Raw genomic sequence first — 20,487 nt, 5'->3', positions numbered from 1 at the left:
CAACAAGAGGATCAGTTTGCTCTGGTGACATTTTCCTTTACTTTGAGTGAGATGGTACTGAACAGAGTGTCCACTCTGCAAATTGGGATGAACAGAACACGGGTTTCCATGTTCTTTACCAGGAAAATCACAGAGGTGTGACTGCTCAAGGCTCGAATCACCTGCACTTCCCCATTTACCATACTTAACTGATATATATTCCTGAGAACTGATTCCTTTTTCTTGTGACTTTTCCACCAGACACAAAATGCTCAGACACAGAAGCTCGCACTTTTCATGGTTTCTGGGCTTCATTTAACCGTCACCTCCACTCTATCACTCGGTGTCCATTGAAACAGGCTGGGATGAATCATAGAATTTACAGTGCAGAAGGAAGCCATTCGGCCCATTGAGTCTGCATCGGCTCTTGGAAAGAGCACCCTACCCAAGGTCCACACTTCCACCCTATCCCCATAACCCAGTAACCCCACCCAACACTAAGAGCAATTTTGGACACTAAGGGCAATTTAGCTTGGCCAATCCACCTAACCTGCACATCTTTGGACTGTGGGAGGAAACCGGAGCACCCGGAGGAAACCCACGCACACACGGGGAGAACGTGCAGACTCCGCACAGACAGTGACCCAAGCCAGGAATCGAACCTGAGACCCTGGATCTGTAAAGCAATTGTGCTAACCACAATGCTACCGTGCTGCCCATGAAGCCTGAGAGTTACCTGTGTGTCAACGACTGTGGAAGGAACTGGCACACTGAACCTTCAGTCTAAGCAGATTGTAGAAGGGACTTTAGTTGGCAGATTAGCTGCCTTAAATACCTTGTATTATTTTAATCAGCTGCTTGACTATATTTCATGGAAATAGGCACTTCGCGAAGCATGATGGATATATAGCCTTATTTTTAGTCAAAAAGTTCGAAGTTCTGTATGAAACAGTCAGAAGTTCACACCATGTAAACAGGCGTACAGCTGCACATTGTTTTGCTTCGGCGAGGAACTCAAGGCCTGTTATTAAACTTTGCTCGCTTTCTGTCTCCTTGTTTAATCTCAAGAATGCCTCTCTGTCCTAGATATTGCTTATGATATTATATAAATTACTCGCCTTACCTTTGTAAAGCAGGGACAATTAGAAAGACTGCAGTCATTCTAATTCCCTCCACGAACTTCGTGTTAAATAAAGGACCTTTTGCGAAAACTCGAAGTGCTGACTAATTTTTTCTTAAACACAGATGTACTGCTCTCCATTCAATCTTCCTGTTCACATACCATGTCGGAGTTGGTCTTTATGCTCAGTCGAGTTATAGCTTGTCTGAAAAACTGACCATTTCAAAATTGTGATTGACAGATTCTTTTTTACGTAATGGTATTCAGTGCTCCGATAAAACAAGTTGGCAGAAGTTAAGATCAGTCATAGGAACATACAAAATTGAAACAGAAGTAGGCCATTCGGTTCCTCTAGCCTGCTGCGCCATTCGAGAAATTTACATAGAAACATTGAAAATAGGAGCAGGAAGAGGTCATTCAGCCCATCGAACATGCTCTTCCATTCATTATGATCATAGTTAATCATCAAACTCAATAGCTTAGTCCCACTCCCTCCCCACCCCCAACATAAAATTGTGGCCAATCTGTTTGTGTTGCGTTCCACATTCTCCTTCTACTCCTCAATTATCTTTGATCCTCTTGCCCAATGATGAATTATTTGTCCCCATCTTAAAAATATACAATTTCTCCCTCAACCCTACCGCCGTCTGAGGCACAAAGTTCCAAAGTCTCACAACCCTCTGAGAGAGACAAAATCTTCTCATCTCCATCCTTTTTTTTTGTAAATGTTTTTTATTGGGTTTTGTACAAGTTATAAATACAGGTATACACGTTGCAAAGCAAAACACATGGGCTCTAGGAAATATAACTGGACAGGAGGGGTCTTTCCACCCCACTCTTCTAGTCTCTGCTTTTTACAGATCATCTAATTAAGGTGGAGGGGCTAATGCTTTTTACATTCTTTTGTGCAGTTGCCTCGGCATCAGCCAATTCACGTTTCCCCTTGCCATTTTTCTTCGTGTTCCATCGCCGTGCTGTGGTTGCTACCACTGTTGTCTTCCCCTGTGCTCTGCCACCCCCACCCCCACCCATTTTTGATCTCTTATCTCTTTATCTCTTCCTTCTTCTGGTTTCCCTTTTTTGTTCTCCCCCTCCCTCCTTCCTTTTCCACCCCCTTCCCCCTACTTCACTGCTGCCCCTCATTCTTTCTTGCTGGTTTTGCTACCTCAACTTGCCCCCCACCCCCCACCCGGGTCCTCCCTCACTTTTTTCCTTCTGTCTTGTCCTGGCAATTTCTCCCTGGTTACTGGCTAGTTATTTATTTATGAATTGGCCACAAACAGGTCCCGGAAAAGTCGGGTAAATGACTCCCACGTTTTGTGGAAAAACATGACGCACAGATAGTGAATTTAATTTTCTCCATTTGGAGAAATTCCGATGGGTCGGACAGCCAGTCTGCAGCTTTGGGTGGTGATGCTGACTGCCAGCCGAACAGGATTCTACGGTGGGTGATCAGGGAGGCAAAGGCAAGGGCATCCGCCCTCCTCCCCATAAGACCATAAGACATAGGAGCGGAAGTAAGGCCATTCGGCCCATCGAGTCCACTCCACCATTTAATCATGGCTGATTTCAACTCCATTTACCCTCTATCTCTCCATAGCCCTTAATTCCTCGAGAAATCAAGAATTTATCAACTTCTGTCTTAAAGACACTCAACGTCCCGGCCTCCACCGCCCTCTGTGGCAATGAATTCCACAGACCCACCACTCTCTGGCTGAAGAAATTTCTCCTCATCTCTGTTCTAAAGTGACTCCCTTTTATTCTAAGGCTGTGCCCCCGGGTCCTAGTCTCCCCTGCTAATGGGAACAACTTCCCTACATCCACCCTATCTAAGCCATTCATTATCTTGTAAGTTTCTATTAGATCTCCCCTCAACCTCCTAAGCTCCAAAGAATATAATCCCAGGATCCTCAGACGTTCAACGTATGTTAGGCCTACCATTCCTGGGATCATCCGTGTGAATCTCTGCTGGACCCGCTCCAGTGCCAGTATGTCCTTCCTGAGGTGTGAGGCCCAAAATTGCTCACAGTATTCTAAATGGGGCCTAACTAATGCTTTATAAAGCTTCAGAAGTACATCCCTGCTTTTATATTCCAAGCCTCTTGAGATGAATGACAACATTGCATTTGCTTTCTTAATTACGGACTCAACCTGCAAGTTTACCTTTAGAGAATCCTGGACTAGGACTCCCAAGTCCCTTTGCACTTCAGCATTATGAATTTTGTCACCGTTTAGAAAATAGTCCATGCCTCTATTCTTTTTTCCAAAGTGCAAGACCTCGCACTTGCCCACGTTGAATTTCATCAGCCATTTCTTGGACCACTCTCCTGAACTGTCTAAATCTTTCTGCAGCCTCCCCACCTCCTCCATACTACCTGCCCCTCCACCTATCTTTGTATCATCGGCAAACTTAGCCAGAATGCCCTCAGTCCCGTCATCTAGATCGTCAATGTATAAAGAGAACAGCTGTGGCCCCAACACTGAACCCTGCGGGACACCACTCGTCACCGGTTGCCATTCCGAAAAAGAACCTTTTATCCCAACTCTCTGCCTTCTGCATGACAGCCAATCGTCAATCCATGTTAGTACCTTGCCTCGAATACCCTGGGCCCTTATTTTACTCAGCAGTCTCCCGTGAGGCACCTTATCAAAGGCCTTTTGGAAGTCAAGATAGATAACACCCATTGGCTCTCCTTGGTCTAACCTATTTGTTATCTCTTCAAAGAACTCTAACAGGTTTGTCAGGCACGACCTCCCCTTACTAAATCCATGCTGACTTGTCCTAATCTGACCCTGCACTTCCAAGAATTTAGAAATCTCATCCTTAACAATGGATTCTAGAATCTTGCCAACAACCAAGGTTAGGCTAATTGGCCTATAATTTTCCATCTTTTTTCTTGTTCCCTTCTTGAACAGGGGGGTTACAACAGCGATTTTCCAATCCTCTGGGACTTTCCCTGACTCCAGTGACTTTTGAAAGATCATAACTAATGCCTCCACTATTTCTTCAGCTATCTCCTTTAGAACTCTAGGATGTAGTCCATCTGGGCCCGGAGATTTATCAATTTTTAGACCTCTTAGTTTCTCTAGCACTTTCTCCTTTGTGATGGCTACCATATTCAACTCTGCCTCCTGAATCTCCGGAATTGTTGGGATATTACTCATGTCTTCTACTGTGAAGACTGACGCAAAGTACTTATTCAGTTCCTCAGCTATTTCCTTGTCTACCATCACAAAATTACCAGCGTCATTTTGGAGCGGTCCAATGTCAACTTTTGCCTCCCGTTTGTTTTTAATGTATTTAAAGAAACTTTTACTATCATTCCTAATGTTACTGGCTAGCCTACCTTCAAATTTGATCCTCTCTTTTCTTATCTCTCTCTTTGTTATCCTCTGTTTGTTTTTGTAGCCTTCCCAATCATCTGACTTCCCACTACTCTTTGCCACATTATAGGCTTTCTCTTTTGCTTTGATGCTTTCCCTAACTTCCTTTGTCAGCCATGGCTGCCTAATCCCCCTCTGATAACCTTTCTTTTCTTTGGGATGTACTGTGTCCTCAATTACTCCCAGAAACTCCTGCCATTGCTGTTCTACTGTCTTTCCCACTAGGCTCTGCTCCCAGTCGATTTTCGTCAGTTCCTCCCTCATGCCCCTGTCGTTACCTTGATTTAACTGTAACACCTTTACATCTGATTCTACCTTCTTTCTTTCAAATTGGAGATTGAATTCGACCATATTATGGTCACTGCCTCCTAAGTGCTCCCTTACTTTAAGATCTTTAATCAAGTCTGGCTCATTACATAACACTAAGTCCAGAATGGCCTGTTCCCTCGTGGGCTCCATCACAAGCTGTTCCAAAAAGCCCTCCTGTAAACATTCAATGAATTCCCTTTCCTTGGGTCCACTGGCAGTATTATTTACCCAGTCCACCTGCATATTAAAGTCCCCCATGATCACTGTGACCTTGCCTTTCTGACATGCACTTTCTATTTTGTGGTGCATTTTGTGCCCCTGGTCCTGACCACTGTTAGGAGGCCTGTACATAACTCCCATTATGGTTTTTTTGCCTTTGTGGTTCCTCAACTCTACCCACACAGACTCCACATCATCTGACCCTATGTCGTTTAGTGCTATTGATTTAATTTCATTCCTAATTAACAAGGCAATCCCGCCCCCTCTGCCCACCTCTCTGTCTTTTCGATAGGTTGTGAATCCCTGGATGTTTAAATGCCAGTCCTGAACCCCCTGCAACCATGTCTCTGTGATGCCTACCACATCATACCTGCCAGTCACAATCTGGGCCACAAGTTCATCTACCTTGTTCCGTACACTGCGCGCATTTTAATATAGCACCTTTAATTCTCTATTGACCGTCCCTTTTTGTTTTCTTAGTGTGGTGGACCTTGGTTTACTGAGCCTTTCCATACACTGTGTCATATTTTGTGGGATGGGGACAATCGTAACCACTCTTGAGTTTTGTCTGTTCATGTTTTTTTGTATTCCTAAGCAGCTACGCCCCCCGCTGATTACTTCACCTCTTGGTTCCCTGACTTTCCCTTCCCCCCAATCTTTAGTTTAAAGTCCTATTGACCACCCTATTTACTCTTTTCGCCAGAACACTGGTCCCAGCTCGGTTCAGGTGGAGACCATCCCAACGGTATAGGTCCCCCCTGTCCCAAAACTGATGCCAGTTTCCCATGAAAAGGAACCCCTCATTCCCACACCACTCTTTCAGCCACGTGTTAACTTCCCTTATTCTTGCCTCCCTATGCCAATTTGCACGTGGCTTGGGCAGTAATCCGGAGATTATTACCCTTGAGGACCTGTTTTTTAATTTGAATCCTAGCTCTTTATAATCTCTAAACAGGTCCTCTTTCCTAGACTTGCCTATGTTGTTGGTACCGACATGGACCACAACAACTGGATCCTCCCCCTCCCTCTCCAGTATCGTTTCAAGCCGGTCAGAGATGTCCCGCACCCTAGCACCAGGCAGGCAACATACCATGCGGGACTCTTTATCCTGCTCACAAAGGATACTATCTATCCCCCTGATAATAGAATCCCCTACAACTACAACTTGACTATTTACTCCCTCCCCTTGAATGGCCTGCTGAATAGATCTGGCTCGTCTGATACCCCGAAAACCGCCACATTCGGGCATGGCTCCACCCTCATCTCCAGCACCTTGGACATTGCCTCGAAGAAGGCTGTCCAGTACGCAGCAAGTCTAGGGCAAGACCAGAACATGTAAAGCGTGGTTGGCCGGGCCTCATGGGCACCGTTCACATCTGTCCTCCAGCTACCTACTTATTCGGGTTCTTGTTAAGTGGGCTCTATGTACCACTTTCAGCTACATTAGGTTGAGCCTCGCGCATGTGGAGACAGAGTTGACCCTGTGCAGTGCTTCGCTTTAGAATCTCCACCCTATATTGAACCCCAAGTCTTCCTCCCATTTCTTCCCAGTTCGGTGTCGGCCCTCTCTAGCAGTCATTCGTACATGGCACTGCAGTTCCCTCTGCCTAGGATGTCTGCGTCCAGTAGCTCTTCTAATAGTGTTGTCGTGGTGGTCGCGGGTATGTCCTTGTCTCCTGCCGTAGGAAGGTTTTAAGCTGCAGGTATCTGAGTTTGTTGCTTTTAGCTAGTTGGAATCCCTACGTCAGTTTGTCCAGTGTTGTGACCATGCCGTCGGTGTATAGGTCCCTGACTGTCAGTGTCCCCCGGTCCTGTCTCCACCTTTTGAAGGTCGTGTCGGTGAGTGCTGGTGTGAACCTGTGGTTATTGCAGGTGTGGGCTTTCTCGGACATTTCGGTCAGCCTGAATTGCTGCCGTAGTTGGTTCCAAGTCTGGAGGGTGGCTACCACCACTGGGCTGCTGGAGTGTTTCTTGGGTGGGGATGGGAGTGCTGCCGTGGCGAAGGCCTGGAGCGAGGTCCCCATGCAGGAGGTCTCCTCCTCCACACGCACCCACGCGACTTCTGTCTCCTTTATCCATCCCATCACTCTTTCCGCTGTCGCCGCCCAGTGGTAGAATTGTAGGTTTGAGAGGGCTAGCGCTCCCCTGGATTTTGTCTTCTGTAGGACCTTCTTTGTGATCCTAGCATTCTTCCCCCCCCCCCATACAAGTGCCATGATTAACTTGTCCAGTGAATTTAAAAGCCTTGGGGATATAGATCAGCATGGATCTTAGAAGGAAGAGGTACCTGGGCAGTACGTACATTTTGATCATCTGTACGCTCCCTGCCAGGGAGAGTGAGAGTGTGTTCCATCTCTGCAGGTCCTTTTTGACTTCCACTATCAAACTGGTCAGGTTCCATTTGTGGAACCCCATCCAGTCATGAGCAATTTGGATCCCCAGGTAGCTGAATTTGTGTTGGGCTTGTTTAAATGGCAGTCTCATCAATGCAGCCCCTCCCCCTTGCGGGTTCACTGGAAAAATCTCACTTTTGCTCATGTTGAGTTTGTAGCCAGAGAAGGCACCGAAATCTTTCAGGAGCGCGATGATTCCTTCTATGTGGGTCTGAGATGTAGAGGTGCAGGTCATCCACGTAGAGTGAGATTCTGTGTTCTCTGCTGTCTCTTTGGATCTCCCGCCAGTTCTTTGTTGTTCTGAGCGTAATCGCTAATAGTTCGATCGCGAGGGCGAGCTGCAGCGGGGACAGCAGGCTTCCCTGCCTGTTGCCCCTGTGAAGCTGGAAGTACTGGGAACTGATGTTGTCTGTCCGTAAGCTCGCGATGGGAGCCTTGTACAGTGGCCCGAACTGCTCCAGCACCTCTATGAGGTACTTCCACTCGACTCTGTCAAAGGCCTTTTCTGCGTCCAGGAGGCAATCACCTCAGGTGCTCTGTCAACAATTGGGGTCATGATCACGTTCAGCAGGCGCTTGATGTTCTATGTTAGCTATCTACCTTTGACAAAGCCCATTTGTTCCTCTGCGACCACCTCTGATACGCAGTTCTCCAGGCTCTTGGCTACTCTTGGCCAATATTTTGGCGTCTACATTTAGAAGCAAGGTGGATATGTATGAATCGCATTCAGTCGGGTCTTTGTCTTTCTCAGGTATTAGCGAGATTGAGGCTTGTGCGAGTGTGGGTGGCAGTGTGTCCCTTGTGAGTGAGTCTGTAAACATCTCCCATAGGTGCAGGGCCAGTGCTGAAAGCATTCGTGAATGTTTTGTAGAAGTCCGCCTGGTACCCGTCTAGTTCCGTCGTCTTCCACGCCTGCATGGAGCTTATACTGTCCATGATCTCTCCAAGATCTAGCGGTGCCCACAGGCCCCGTTTTCTGTCCTTCCCCACGACTGGCATGTCCAGTCAATCATGAAAATGTTTCATCCCTGAGTCCCTTGTTGGGGGTTCTGAGGTGTATAGTCCCCGGCAAAAGGCCTTGAAGGTTTATTAACCTTGTCTGGGTCTGTTTCTAGCGTGCTTCTGTTCTCCCTAATTTGCGCAATCTCTTTGGTGGCTGATGCTTTCTCAGCTGGTGCGTCAACAGGCAGCTGGCTTTGTCCCTGTGTTTGTATAGGGTCCCCCGTGCCTGGCAGAGTTAGTGCACCGCGTTCCTCGTGGAGAGCAGGTCAAAGTCCATTTGTAGCTTTTTCCTCTCCGCCAAGAGCACTACGGTCGGGGCCTCGGTGTATTTACGGTCCACCTGCAGTGGAGTCGACCAGCTGCTGCCCAGCCACTCTCTCTTCTCTATCCCTTCGTGCTTTAAAGGTGACAATTTCCCCTCTAATCATGACCTTTAGACCCTCCCAGAATGTGGAGGGTGAGACCTCTCCGTTTCGGTTGTTTGTCGCATATTCAGCTATGGTCTGTGATACCCTCTTGCTGAAAGCTTTGTCGGCCAGTTAGGGCGGTGTCCAACCTCCATGTGGGCGATGGGCACTGCCTGTTTCCAACCTCAAATCCATATAATGTGGAGCGTGGTATAGATTACAATTGCGGAGTACTCCTCCTTGACCAGCCCTGGAAGCGCTGATTTTCCACCCACAAAGAAGTCAATCCTCAAGTATATGTTGTGCACTGGGGAAAAGAAGGAGAACTCATCCCCTGGGTGGGTGAACCTCCATGGGTCCACAGCCCCCATCTGCCCCATAAAGCACACGAGTTCCTTCGCCATGTTCGAGGTCTTCCCCATTCTGGTGTTCGACCTGTCTGTCGGCGGGTCCTGTACAAAGTTAAAGTCCCCCCCAATTATCATGTCGGTGCGTCACTATGTCGGGGATTTCCGCCATGGTCTTTTTAATGAATTTCGAGTTGTCACAGTTGGGACTGCCGGTGCCCCTTCCAGGGCACCGCTGACCATGACGTACCATCCGCCTTGGTCCGTTACCATCTTGGTCGCCTTAAACATCGCCCTCTTATTTAAAAGAATCGCTACCCCCCTGGGTCTCGTCCCTTAGTAGGAATGGTAGGTCGGTCCCACTTAGCCCTTCCTTACCCGCTCTCGATCCTGCTCTCTCAGGTGTGTCTCTTGGAGGAAGACTATGTCGGCTCTCATGTTTCTTAGGTGGGTGAAGACTCTGGATCTTTTCACTGGGCCATTAAGTCCCCTGACATTCCAGGTGACTAGCCTGGTGGGGGTTTTTTGTCCCCCCTGCTCCTGCGGGATTTACCTGGTGGACATGCCCTTGCACTCCGGGGTTTCCCTTTGTTAGCAGCCATCCAAGATGGCTGCTGCTTTCCCAATGCGGTCGGGTCCCTGCATTCTGGGGTTTCCCTTTGACCAGGGGTCACCCAACATTGCTGCCAACTGTGCATCCACATGTGGATATGCGCCTGCACTCCGGGGTTTCCCTTTGTCCAGGGGGCACCGAACATGGCCGCCAAAAGTACATCCGCCACATAGGTAGGCCCCTGTACTCCAGGATCTCCCTTCACCCAGAGACCAGACTGGGTGGTTGTCTACAGTGTTTCTTTGTTCCAGGGCCCTGGTTACGGCCCTATATAGCATATTATCTGTTTCACTCTGTTCCTGTCCCTTTCTCTTTACCTATGACCCCCCCTTCCCACCCCCCTCTCTCATCCCCTTTCAATTGCCCCCCCATTGCGCCCCTTTCCCCCGCTCTTTTCCCTCTTTGCTTCCCCATTCCCACTGCTTGAGTCCCCCCCCTTGCCAGGCACTGTACCTCCCGTTGGAGATGTGCCGCGGCCTCTATCTGCTGCATCCTCCCGGCGTGAGCTCTTCCACTAGTGTGGTGACCCCCCCTCCTGGGGGTTATTTGTCCTCCCACGCACTCTCTGCGGTTTCTGTCTGTTCTTTCCCCATCATGCCCTACAATTGTTCCTCCACCTTCCCTCTGCCGTTGCCCTCGTCTGCACATATAGGGCCACTCTCTTCCGCCTGCGGCGGTTTCTCGGGTAGTTCGCCAGTCAGGCTGTGTTGGGGGGGGAGGGGCGAGGTTATTTTCCGTCCCCTCCCTCCCCTTGTCGGGTTGCTACCGCGCCGTCGTTCTTTGCCTGGGTCCTTCCCTGCCTCTCCTGTTGTCGCTGCCCCAGCTCGCAGTCTGCGGCAAACCTATCTGCTTCAGCCGGGGCCGTAAAAAAATGTTCTTTGCCCTGGTATGTGACCCAGAGCTTGGCTGGGTACAACTTTCCAAAGCATACGCCGCTTTTGTACAGCGCTGCATTCCCTCTGTTGAATTCCGCCCTGCGCTTGGCCAGGTCAGCCCCAATGTCCTGTTATATTCGGATTTTGTGTCCTTCCCAACTGCAATTCCTGGACTGCCTGGCCCAGTGCAGGATTCTTTCCCGGTCCTGGTGCCAGTGAAATTTGACTATGACGGCCCTTGGTTGTTACACGGCCTTGGGTTTCGGTCGCAGTGACCTGTGAGCCCTGTCTATTTTGTTATGGGCCAGGGTTTAGAGAATCCCAAAGTGTATCATGGAGTTCACCTGACCCACAACTTTTAATCGAGTGTGGTATGGGGAGCATGCGGCTCACTCTACAGGTGTGATACAGCAGAAAATGGACCAGTGTTTTTTAAACCAAAACAATGTTTATTCTATGAACTCAAGTTAACCTTTTTAAAACAAAGTGAATATCTTAGCAACCATTAATTCAAAGATAACCCCCAAAGAAGTCAAAGATAACCCCCAAAGGATACAACACAAAGTAATCCTTTAAGCTGTCCTTTTAACATCCAAAAGACTTAACAAACCTTCAAACAGGAGCACATTAGGTTTACATTCAATACTGAGACCTTTTACAATTCTGAGTTCACCAAATGATCCATAGATAGTCTTTGCATGACAGAGCTCAACTGTACAGCTCTTTTTTAACTTCAGATTCAGCTCACTGAAAAACACAGACACACCCAAGCTCTTTCTCGAACTGAAACTAAAAAGCAGAAGTAGAGCTCAGCTCCGACACACTCTGACATCACTCCAGTAACATGAGCAGCTCCATTTCTTAAAGGTACATTTCTTAAATACCCATTTCTTAAAGGGTACTCTCACATGACAATTTTTGGTGGGTTAGGGAAGGTCTCCCTTCCCACCAGGTTGCCCAGCATTTGGGCCACATAGTTTGTGGGGTCTCTGCCTTTGGTTCCTTCTGGTAGGCCCACGATCCGCAGGTTCTGCCTCATTGACCGATTTTCCTGCTCCTCAACCTTCCCGCTCAGGTTACCCTGCATCGCTACCCGTCTCGCCACCTCCTTTTCCAGTGCCACAATCCAGTCACTTTGGTCAGTTGCAGCTCTTTCATGGTCTTTGATGGTGACTTCCTGGGCCTCCTGTTTCTTTTCGGCCCTGCTCGGAGCAATCTGTATTTGCACCAGAGTTTCAGCCACCGCATCTTTCACCGTGGCCTTATTGCCCCTTTTAATTTCTTGAAGGTGCTCTTTCAGTGTCTCTGAGAGGGATGCCATCCCGTTTCCTCCCTGTGAGGGGGAGTATTGTACTTGGCTGTTCTGCCCCTTTCATTCCAGCGAGATCTGCGCTCCGCCGCCACGTGCACTGGTCCGCTCGTCCGATTATCTGCTCCAGACCCCATCCACATCTGGTTTTCATGTGGCCCCTGGCCTGGTCTTTTCCCATCATTTTCTTTCTCCTGCTTTCGTCTCCCGTGTTCTTCACGTTCGGGGAACAAATCGATGGGGGCTTTGGCAAGTTGTTTTTAAAAAGTGATCATTTTACGGTTCCGTGGGAGGAGACCGAGAAAGAAAATAAAAGAACCCCAAGGAGAAAAGAAAGGGGAAAAGAAAAGAGAACCCCCCCAAAAAAACAAACAGGAGAAGAAAACCGAGTAAACAAAAACCCCACTGAAAAAATTCACGTGTTAAAAAAAAAAGAGAAAAACCCACGAGGAGAAAACGGAGTTCTCCTTTGATCGGGCTGATAAGCCTGAAATGCCGGCACCTGTGTGGGAGCCACCCATAATGCGGCCATTACTCATCCTAACCCCCTAGAGAGAGAAAAGGGGGAAAAAAACCCGAGAAATAGAAAAAGAGACCCACGAGACAAGAAAAAAGGAAAACAGAAGAAAAAACGAGGGAAGGAAAAACCAACGAGAGAGAAAAACAAGAGAAGAAAAAACATTCCAAAAAACCCCGGGGTTCTCCTTCAATCGGTCTGATAAGCCCAATGTGCCAGCACCAGCAGGAGCCACCCACGTTGCTATTACTCCAAGCCGCCCTCCACCTCCTCATCTCTATCCTAAGAGAGTGACCCCAAATTTGAAAACAGTGCCATCGAGTTTTGGACTCAGCAACAAAATGAAACATCCTTTCCACGTCCACTTTATGAACAGCTAGCCAATCTAATTGAATTGTTAAGAACAAGGAACAAAACAGCACAGGAACAGGCCCTTCGGCCCTCCAAGCCTGCGCTGACCATGGTACCTGCCTAAATTAAAACCGCATACACTTATGGAGTCCGTATCCTTCCATTCCCACCCTATTCATATATTTGTCAAGATGCCGCTATCATACCTGTTCCCACCACCTCCCCGGGCAGTGCGTTCCATATATTTCCCACCCTCTGTGTAAAAAACCTGCCTTGCACATCTGTTCTAAACTTTTCCCCACGCACTTTTAACCTATATCCCCTAGTACTTGACTGTCCTATCCTATGAAAGAGCGTCTGACTGTCCACTCGTTCCATGCCACTCATAATCTTATCCTCTATCAGGTCGCCTCTCAACCCCCGTCTTTCCAGTGAGAACAGACCGTGGAACATGCTGTAAAAGCTAAATGGCCTAATGTACCACAGTCTATAAATTACATTTGCAGCTATTTCTTATCAGCTATGTTATTCTGAATTAATTATTTAAAACTGACATTTTTTTTACTACATTGGCAATATACCGGAATGTCACTTTGCTGGATGACTATTATTTGGCGATTGTGTTTTCACATTAGAACAATAATCAATAGCGAGATCTTTTTGAATATTTTGGCAATGATTTCCCATGATATCTGTGAACTGAGGACCTGCAGCCGCAGCAGTTATCATTCTGATCCTGATAAGACTGAAAATACAGACACGTCCCCACATCACTGGAGCACAAGTTGGCAAGAAATGGGAGCAGGAGTAGACCATTTGGCACATTGATCTTCCTCCGTCATTCAACAAAGTTATGGTTAAGATGGGTTGTGGCCTTGACTGCACGTGTTCCACACTTCCCCTATTACTCTTCACTCCTCTGTTGGTCAAAAATCCATCCAATTCAACCTTGAATATATTCAGTGACCCAGCTTGCACTGCTGTTAATGAAAGAGAATTTCACAGATCATCGCCCCTCTGAGAGAAGACATTCTTTCTTTCTGCCGTGTGGGTAGCACAAGTGATTAGCACTGTGGCTTCACAGCACCAGGGTCCCAGGTTCAATTCCCTGCTGGGTCACTGTCTGTGTGGAGTCTGCACGTTATCCCCGTGTCTGCGTGGGTTTCCCCTGGGTGCTCTGGTTTTCTCCCACAGTCCGAAGACGTGCAGATTGGGTGGATGGGCCATGCTAAATTGCCCTTCGTGACCAAAAAGGGTTAGGAGGGGTTATTGGGTTACGGGGATGGGGTGGAAGTGAGGGCTTAAGTTGGTCGGAGCAGACGCGATGGGCCGAATGGCCTCCTTCTGCAGTGTATGTTCTTTGTTCTTTGTCTCTGTATTCAATGGGAGAATCCTCGTGCGGGATTCTCCATTTCTGAGACTAGGTGTTGATGCCAATGCAGAATTGGTCGACTTCCGCGACATAAAAACCAGCGCCGAACCTGGATCGATTCCACTACTATTAAGGGGCTAGCACCTGTGCCGCATGGAACACAATCGATTCCAATGAAAAATGGTGCGGGATTCGCTGGGTCCGTGATTGACACTCGGGAGGCTGACAAGCTGCAGCCACACATACACATTACACACCCCACACACACTCATCCCAACCAACAAAGAGGCATTGGTTGTGCTGCAGCTGCTTATGGGTCAGCTGGGGCCAAAGGGCACCCAGGGGGGGGGTGCCCTACGGTGACACCTTTACGAACCGTGGCACTAAGTTCACAGTGGGCTGTTAGTGGTGTGCGCAGCTGCATGGTTGCCTTGCCGGCTGCAGCAATGGTGTTCCATGACCGTCCACCCCGACTGCACAGACCACCTCCTGGCTACCCCAAGCTACTCCCTCCAGCCCAGGCAGTAGCCCCCAGGCCAGCAGCACAACTGTCAGCACACGATGGCAATGTTGGACACTTTCAGTACCCCCCTCTCACTCCCTCAGCAGCCACCATGCTGGTTTCATGATTTTTAAAAGCACAAGTGAACCACGCCTTCGGGAACTCGGCCCATCGGAGGCGGAGAATCGCGGAGGACCCGGAGAATAACGGGTCAGACCCGCTAATGATATGGAAATGGTGTTTTCTGTACATGCGTTCCAGAACGTGTTGGCGATGCTGTTGAGATGACAGAAAATTGTGATTTGCCGTCAAATTGGCGCCAGCCGCAATTTTGGCGTCAGAACCTATTCTCCGCCCAATTGCATTTCACGATTTTGGTGTCGGTAAATGTAGAATCCCGCCCCTTATTTCTAAACTTTTGCAGATTCCCCCACGTGTGAAACATTCACTCAGTGTCTGCCCTGTCAAGTCCCCCTCAGTATCTGATATGTTTCCATATGGTCACCTCTCATTATTCTAAACTGTAATGAACATAGGCCAAATCAGTTCAACTTTTGTTTATGGGCCAATAGGCAGAGATGTATTGTAAATAAATTAATTTTGTTGAATAGAGAAACATGTTAACATTTTACATTGGCTAAAAAGTTACAATTCACACTGTCCAAGTAACAAAAAGAGGAATTTGGCGGGCGGCACAGTGGCGCAGTGGTTAGCACTGCTGCCTCACAGCGCCGAAGTCCCAGGTTCACCCTCGACTCTGGGTCGCTGTCCGTGTGGAGTTTGCACATTCTCCCTGTGCCTCACCCCCACCACCCAAAAGATGTGTAGGATAGGTGGAATGACCATGTTAAATTGCCCCTCAACTGGGAAAAAATAATAATAATTGCGTACTCTACATTTTTTTAAAAAGATGTTTGTTATGAATGCAAACTGGCAGGACCAGGGTCCAGCTATACATGCTGGGCGGTGCACTAAAGCTTGGGGCAGGCGCCGCAAAGGCCCAATGGAGAAAGACTACTGTCTAAGGCCTTTCTAGGTTAGTACACCCAGAGGCTGGAGAAGGTGAAATAACCCTGGGCTGTATCTTCGACATGTAATGAATTATGATAAATATGAACTGTAACTGGAAATGTAGTGAGGAACATGCAGTGTTGGAAATTTGCACTTTGTGCAATGTCAACATTGAACAGGTTCTTTTATGACTTTCATGACTAAAGTTTAATTTTGAAACATAAATTCACAATCCATATCACAAAACAAAAAGCATACATTCTGTTGATAACACAGCCGTTTTATCATGTTGCCTGTTTCAAGCACTGACAATATTATACATCTGATTTTCCCGTTAAAGTTCATTGACGCATATTGTCAGGCCTCCTCACTTTGAACATATCATTCCAATTAACGGCAGTCTGAGACATTGATGGTTGTTTATACAATTCCTTCACTCTGAGCTGGTTTGATCGAATTTGGGGTGCCCAGACCAGCACTTGTGGGCTGATTCTCACCCTGTGATGAATGATACGCAGCCATTGCAGATGTGAAGCTGGACGTGATGTGAGCTGGTGGTCTGTGTCAGAGCAAAATGTTAGATATTTACATTCGCTAAGTTTTCCATGGCAGTAAACGTTGAGTTGAGTGTTTTGAGCTGGAAATATAAGAAACAAAGAACCGGCTAAGATTTATCTGGTCAAGTTCACAAGGCTGCAATGACAGACAAAATAGGGTTGTTCTTTCAAAGAGACTGAAAAGAAATATTTCCCTCTGTGTTGTCCAATTCTGCGATTCTACGGCAGTTAAAAAAATAGTCTGGAAGAGTTTTAGCAATGTAGGTAAACAGAAGTAATTGGCAAGAGAATCAATGGAGATGAGAGGAGAAACGTTTTCACGCATTGAGTGGCTGGGATCTGGAAAGCACTATTCGAAAGATTGGTGGTGGCAGATTCAATAGTCATACACAAAGGGGAAATAGACTGTTATCTGAATGGAAAGGATATACAGGGCTACAGGGAGCAGGCCAGAGTTTAGCACTCAGCAAGTTGTTCATTCAGAGAGCAGGAACAGAACGATGGACCGAATGGCTGCCTTCTGCAGTGTAACCATTCTATGAATCCGGGAGAGCGAAATAAACGTTCAAATGTCGTGGACTTGATCAGCGATCGGTTTTAGTGCTGTGTTAATTCATACTGTCCAAAGGAAGTGAAGACATTGGAGATGGCGCAGAGAAAACAGTACTAGAGGTGTAGGAGAACTGAGGATTTAAGCGGAGATCTGGAGCAGGAGGGATTTTTGGACTTGGAGCAGACAAGGCACATAGGAAATGCTATAGAAATGCTCAGAATTATCCAGAATGTGCATGGAATGAAGAGGGAAATAAATATTTGGCACTGGCACCAATGTAAGGAATTAAACGTCATATTAAGACAATTGAGGAAGGAAAATGATCAGGAGATTGTTTTGTGTTGTTTTGCTTCAGCGAGTCACAAATCACCTGGAAAAGAATATCTACAAGGATACTGAGAGCCAGAATGATGGGTTACATTCAAAAGGGAGCTGGATGTTGGTTTGAGAACCAAATAAATCAAACCATGGTAAAGTAATAAGATCAGTCATTGTGACTAATTGATTTGGTCAATCACTTAAGTCTTTAGTCTGATCTGTGCATTCTGTACCATGTTCTAAATAATTATTTGAGCAGAGGCTTGGGTGAGGCGAGCACACTCCGCGTTTATTCCTGCAGAACATCAAATTCAAGTGATACATTTTTAATAATGAACTTAAAGGTTTGATGAAGGCACACCAATTTCCTGAGGAACTATATCCGTAGGTCACGGGACTTGTGCATCTTACTCAGCCGTTTTTGAACAGACCAGATACATTCAAGCTCGGGTGTCTCCATTGGAGTTTGCACATGTCTGCGTGGATTTCTTCCGTGTGCTCTGGTTTTCTCCCACAGTCCAAAGATGTGCAGCTTAGGTGGATTGGACATGATAATTTGCCCCTTAGTTTCCAGGGGTGCACCGGTTAAATTACGGGATGACAGGCATAGAGTGTATCGGTGCAGACTCGATGGGCCAAATGGCCTCCTTCTGCACTGTTGGGATTCTATGAGATCTCAACTATTTACAATTATAATCTGCTAAGATTTTACAATTATGTTACAAATGATATTTGTTAATGGTGGATTGCTGTTTGTTTTCTGGAACAAATTTGATTTTATACTAACGGATATTGCAAATTTAATCTTAATTTTTAATATGTGATGAACGAGTTTTTGAAGAAGCACATTCCTCACTACTACGACAGACTCAATCCCTTGGAGTTCGAAATGGGAAATAAATCAATATTACTTATAAATTAAATTAAAACACTTCCTTGTTTCCAAAAGGAAGCATTATTACCTTGTTTTCCTTTTGATTTATTTCTTGCATAATATAATGGTGCAGGAGGCTGGAAAAGTCCAATTTGTACAAAGAGAAACAGCCCCAATAATCCACTAGGAGGAATGTTCAGATAACCCTTTCACTCATTCACTAACATTATTCTTTTATTCAGGCTGGGGTCATGGTGCCTCTCTCCCTCCAACCTTCTGCACCAGATGATTCACATCCTCTCCATTCAATTGCTATTACGGGAAATGAGTAATTCAGGCAGAGATTATGGTATAGGGTCAGTTTTTAATTTAGAACCCCAGATTATATGTAATTATATGTTTACCTTCATCACGACTGCAAGTAGAACAACAAGTACAGCGGCTGCTGCCCCTATTCTGAGGAGAATTTCCCAGAACTGCATTCCTAAAATGTTGGGAGAAATATGGCTGTACATTAGGTCATTTTGGAAGCATAAAGCGAACGACAAATGAGGAATTCATTTCAAAGGACTGAGCTGAATCCCACATAGAAACAATCTATTGTGTAGTCCAAATGAAGTCACCATCATCACAGATGACCATAGGCTTCTTTACCCTTTGAGGGGATGCACTGACCACTGGTGATTTAACCTGAGGATTGCCACATCTCAGGTGAGGGGCAAGGTTGAGAAGATAAGGCCTTCATTAATAACCTCAGCCGGTATGGGAATTGGAGCCGTACTGTTGGCTGCACTCTGCATCTTGAACCAGCTCAACTGAGTCCAGTCAACTGAGCTAAATGGCCCTCATGTCCAACTATTAATTTGCAAACAAGAATCCATCCACCTCCACTTGAACAATACTCAATGATTCCGCTTCAAATGCCTTCTGAAACAGAGAGCTCCAAACTCACGCAACCCACTGAGAGGAAGAACAATTCCTCATCTCTGATCTATGAAGGCCAGTGTTATGGGCGGGGCATTTTCAAAACCCCAAAATGTATCATGGAGTTCAACCAACCTCTCCCTTTAATGGATTTGTTGCTTTTCCGAGCACACGGCTTTTTCCCTAGGTGTGGGATTCCAATTATGGACATGTGGGCTTTTAAACATAAAACACTGTTAATTCAATGAACTCAACTTAACATCTTAAATAAACATTGGATCTCTTAACACCCCTTACTTCAAAGATAACTCAGAAAATATTGCAACAGTAAATAATTCCTTAAAATGTTCCTTCAAACTTCCAAGAGACTTAACACATTTAAACAGGATCACACCAGGTTAAAGGATATATATATTTTCTGTAGAATGGCAGAGACTGTCGCAAACTGGCTTTCTACTTTTTAACTGGTCTCAGCAAAACCAGCCAGGCACTTATTAGCTGCTCTCAGCAAAACCAAACTGCAAAAGTTGCAGCTCTCTGGAAACACACAGACACTGCTTTTAAAACTGAAACTAAAAACCTGCAAAACACAGACTGCAAAATGGCTGAACTGAGCTGAGCTCCACCCACTCTATGACATCACTGTTTTCTTAAAGGTACATTGCTTAAACATCCATGTCTTAAATGACTCTCGCATGACACCTCCCCCCAAGAAAAAAAAATAAACCATCAACTTCAAGATGGTTTCATTTTTCACTTTTGCACCATCCACTAAGAAATGCACACATTAAATATAAATTTTCATTTAAAGAAAACAACGCACACAAACAGGTATAATAATATAGTCCATTTTCCTTTGTTCTTCTTCCTCCAGTCTCTTTGAACAAAGAATCTGCACGATCCATCCATTCCTCTACTCCTCAGCATTTCTCTTCAGAATCAGATAATTTAGTTCAATCTGACCACAGAATCTCTTGCAATTCTCCAGTACAGGAACATTGGTGATCACAGCGTTCAGGCAGTCAAATGCCTGTTGAAAGTCTGTCCCTTGAAACTTTTGAGGTTTCTTTAGCAAGTCCATCAGTGGAGTAATCATGCACAACTGTTCGATCAAATTAATTCATGCCAGGAGATCGCATTATTTCCCTTTGTCTTGAGGATAATGGAAACTCCGCAAGGAAAGTGATTCGGGCTTCTCCAAATTCACTTTCGACTAGGTTTATCACCAAACCCACCTCCTAAAGTCGATCGAAGAACTTCATACAATGTTTTAAATGTTCTTTCCATGTCTGGAAGTTGGTAATAAAAGCAGATTGTCCCACTTTCTCAATGCAATCCTTCAAACGTGGGATAGGATAAGAGTCCGTTCTTGGAACTGCATTGACCTTTCTATAGTCCACACACAACCGTTGGGTACCGTCTGGTTTAGGTACCATCACTATGAGTGAACTCCATTGCCTGCAACCTACTTCAATTATGCAATTTTTCAGCATACTTTTAATCTCTTTGTTAACCTGTGCCAATTTTAAAGGATTAAGTCGATATGGATGT

The 20,487-nt window shown here is 46.2% G+C and overlaps 1 protein-coding gene across 1 annotated transcript in view; it reads right to left on the bottom strand.

The window, feature by feature from the left end:
- LOC140387093 (hemicentin-1-like) overlaps positions 1 to 20,487 on the bottom strand; it is a 142,948-nt gene that overhangs the window by 57,476 nt on the left and 64,985 nt on the right. Inside the window, exons 5-8 of the mRNA XM_072470102.1 lie at positions 18,417 to 18,496; positions 16,208 to 16,269; positions 11,598 to 11,850; positions 8,005 to 8,092 (exon numbers count right to left, since the gene is read on the bottom strand). Coding sequence (XP_072326203.1) covers positions 8,005 to 8,092; positions 11,598 to 11,850; positions 16,208 to 16,269; positions 18,417 to 18,496 — 483 coding nt within the window. The remainder of the gene's footprint in view (positions 1 to 8,004; positions 8,093 to 11,597; positions 11,851 to 16,207; positions 16,270 to 18,416; positions 18,497 to 20,487) is intronic.

Source organism: Scyliorhinus torazame, chromosome 12, assembly GCF_047496885.1.
Source record: "Scyliorhinus torazame isolate Kashiwa2021f chromosome 12, sScyTor2.1, whole genome shotgun sequence".
NCBI classification, from domain to species: domain Eukaryota; kingdom Metazoa; phylum Chordata; class Chondrichthyes; order Carcharhiniformes; family Scyliorhinidae; genus Scyliorhinus; species Scyliorhinus torazame.
The sequence above is the reverse complement of the archived record's forward strand: the minus strand, read 5'-3'. Positions and strand labels throughout refer to the sequence as shown.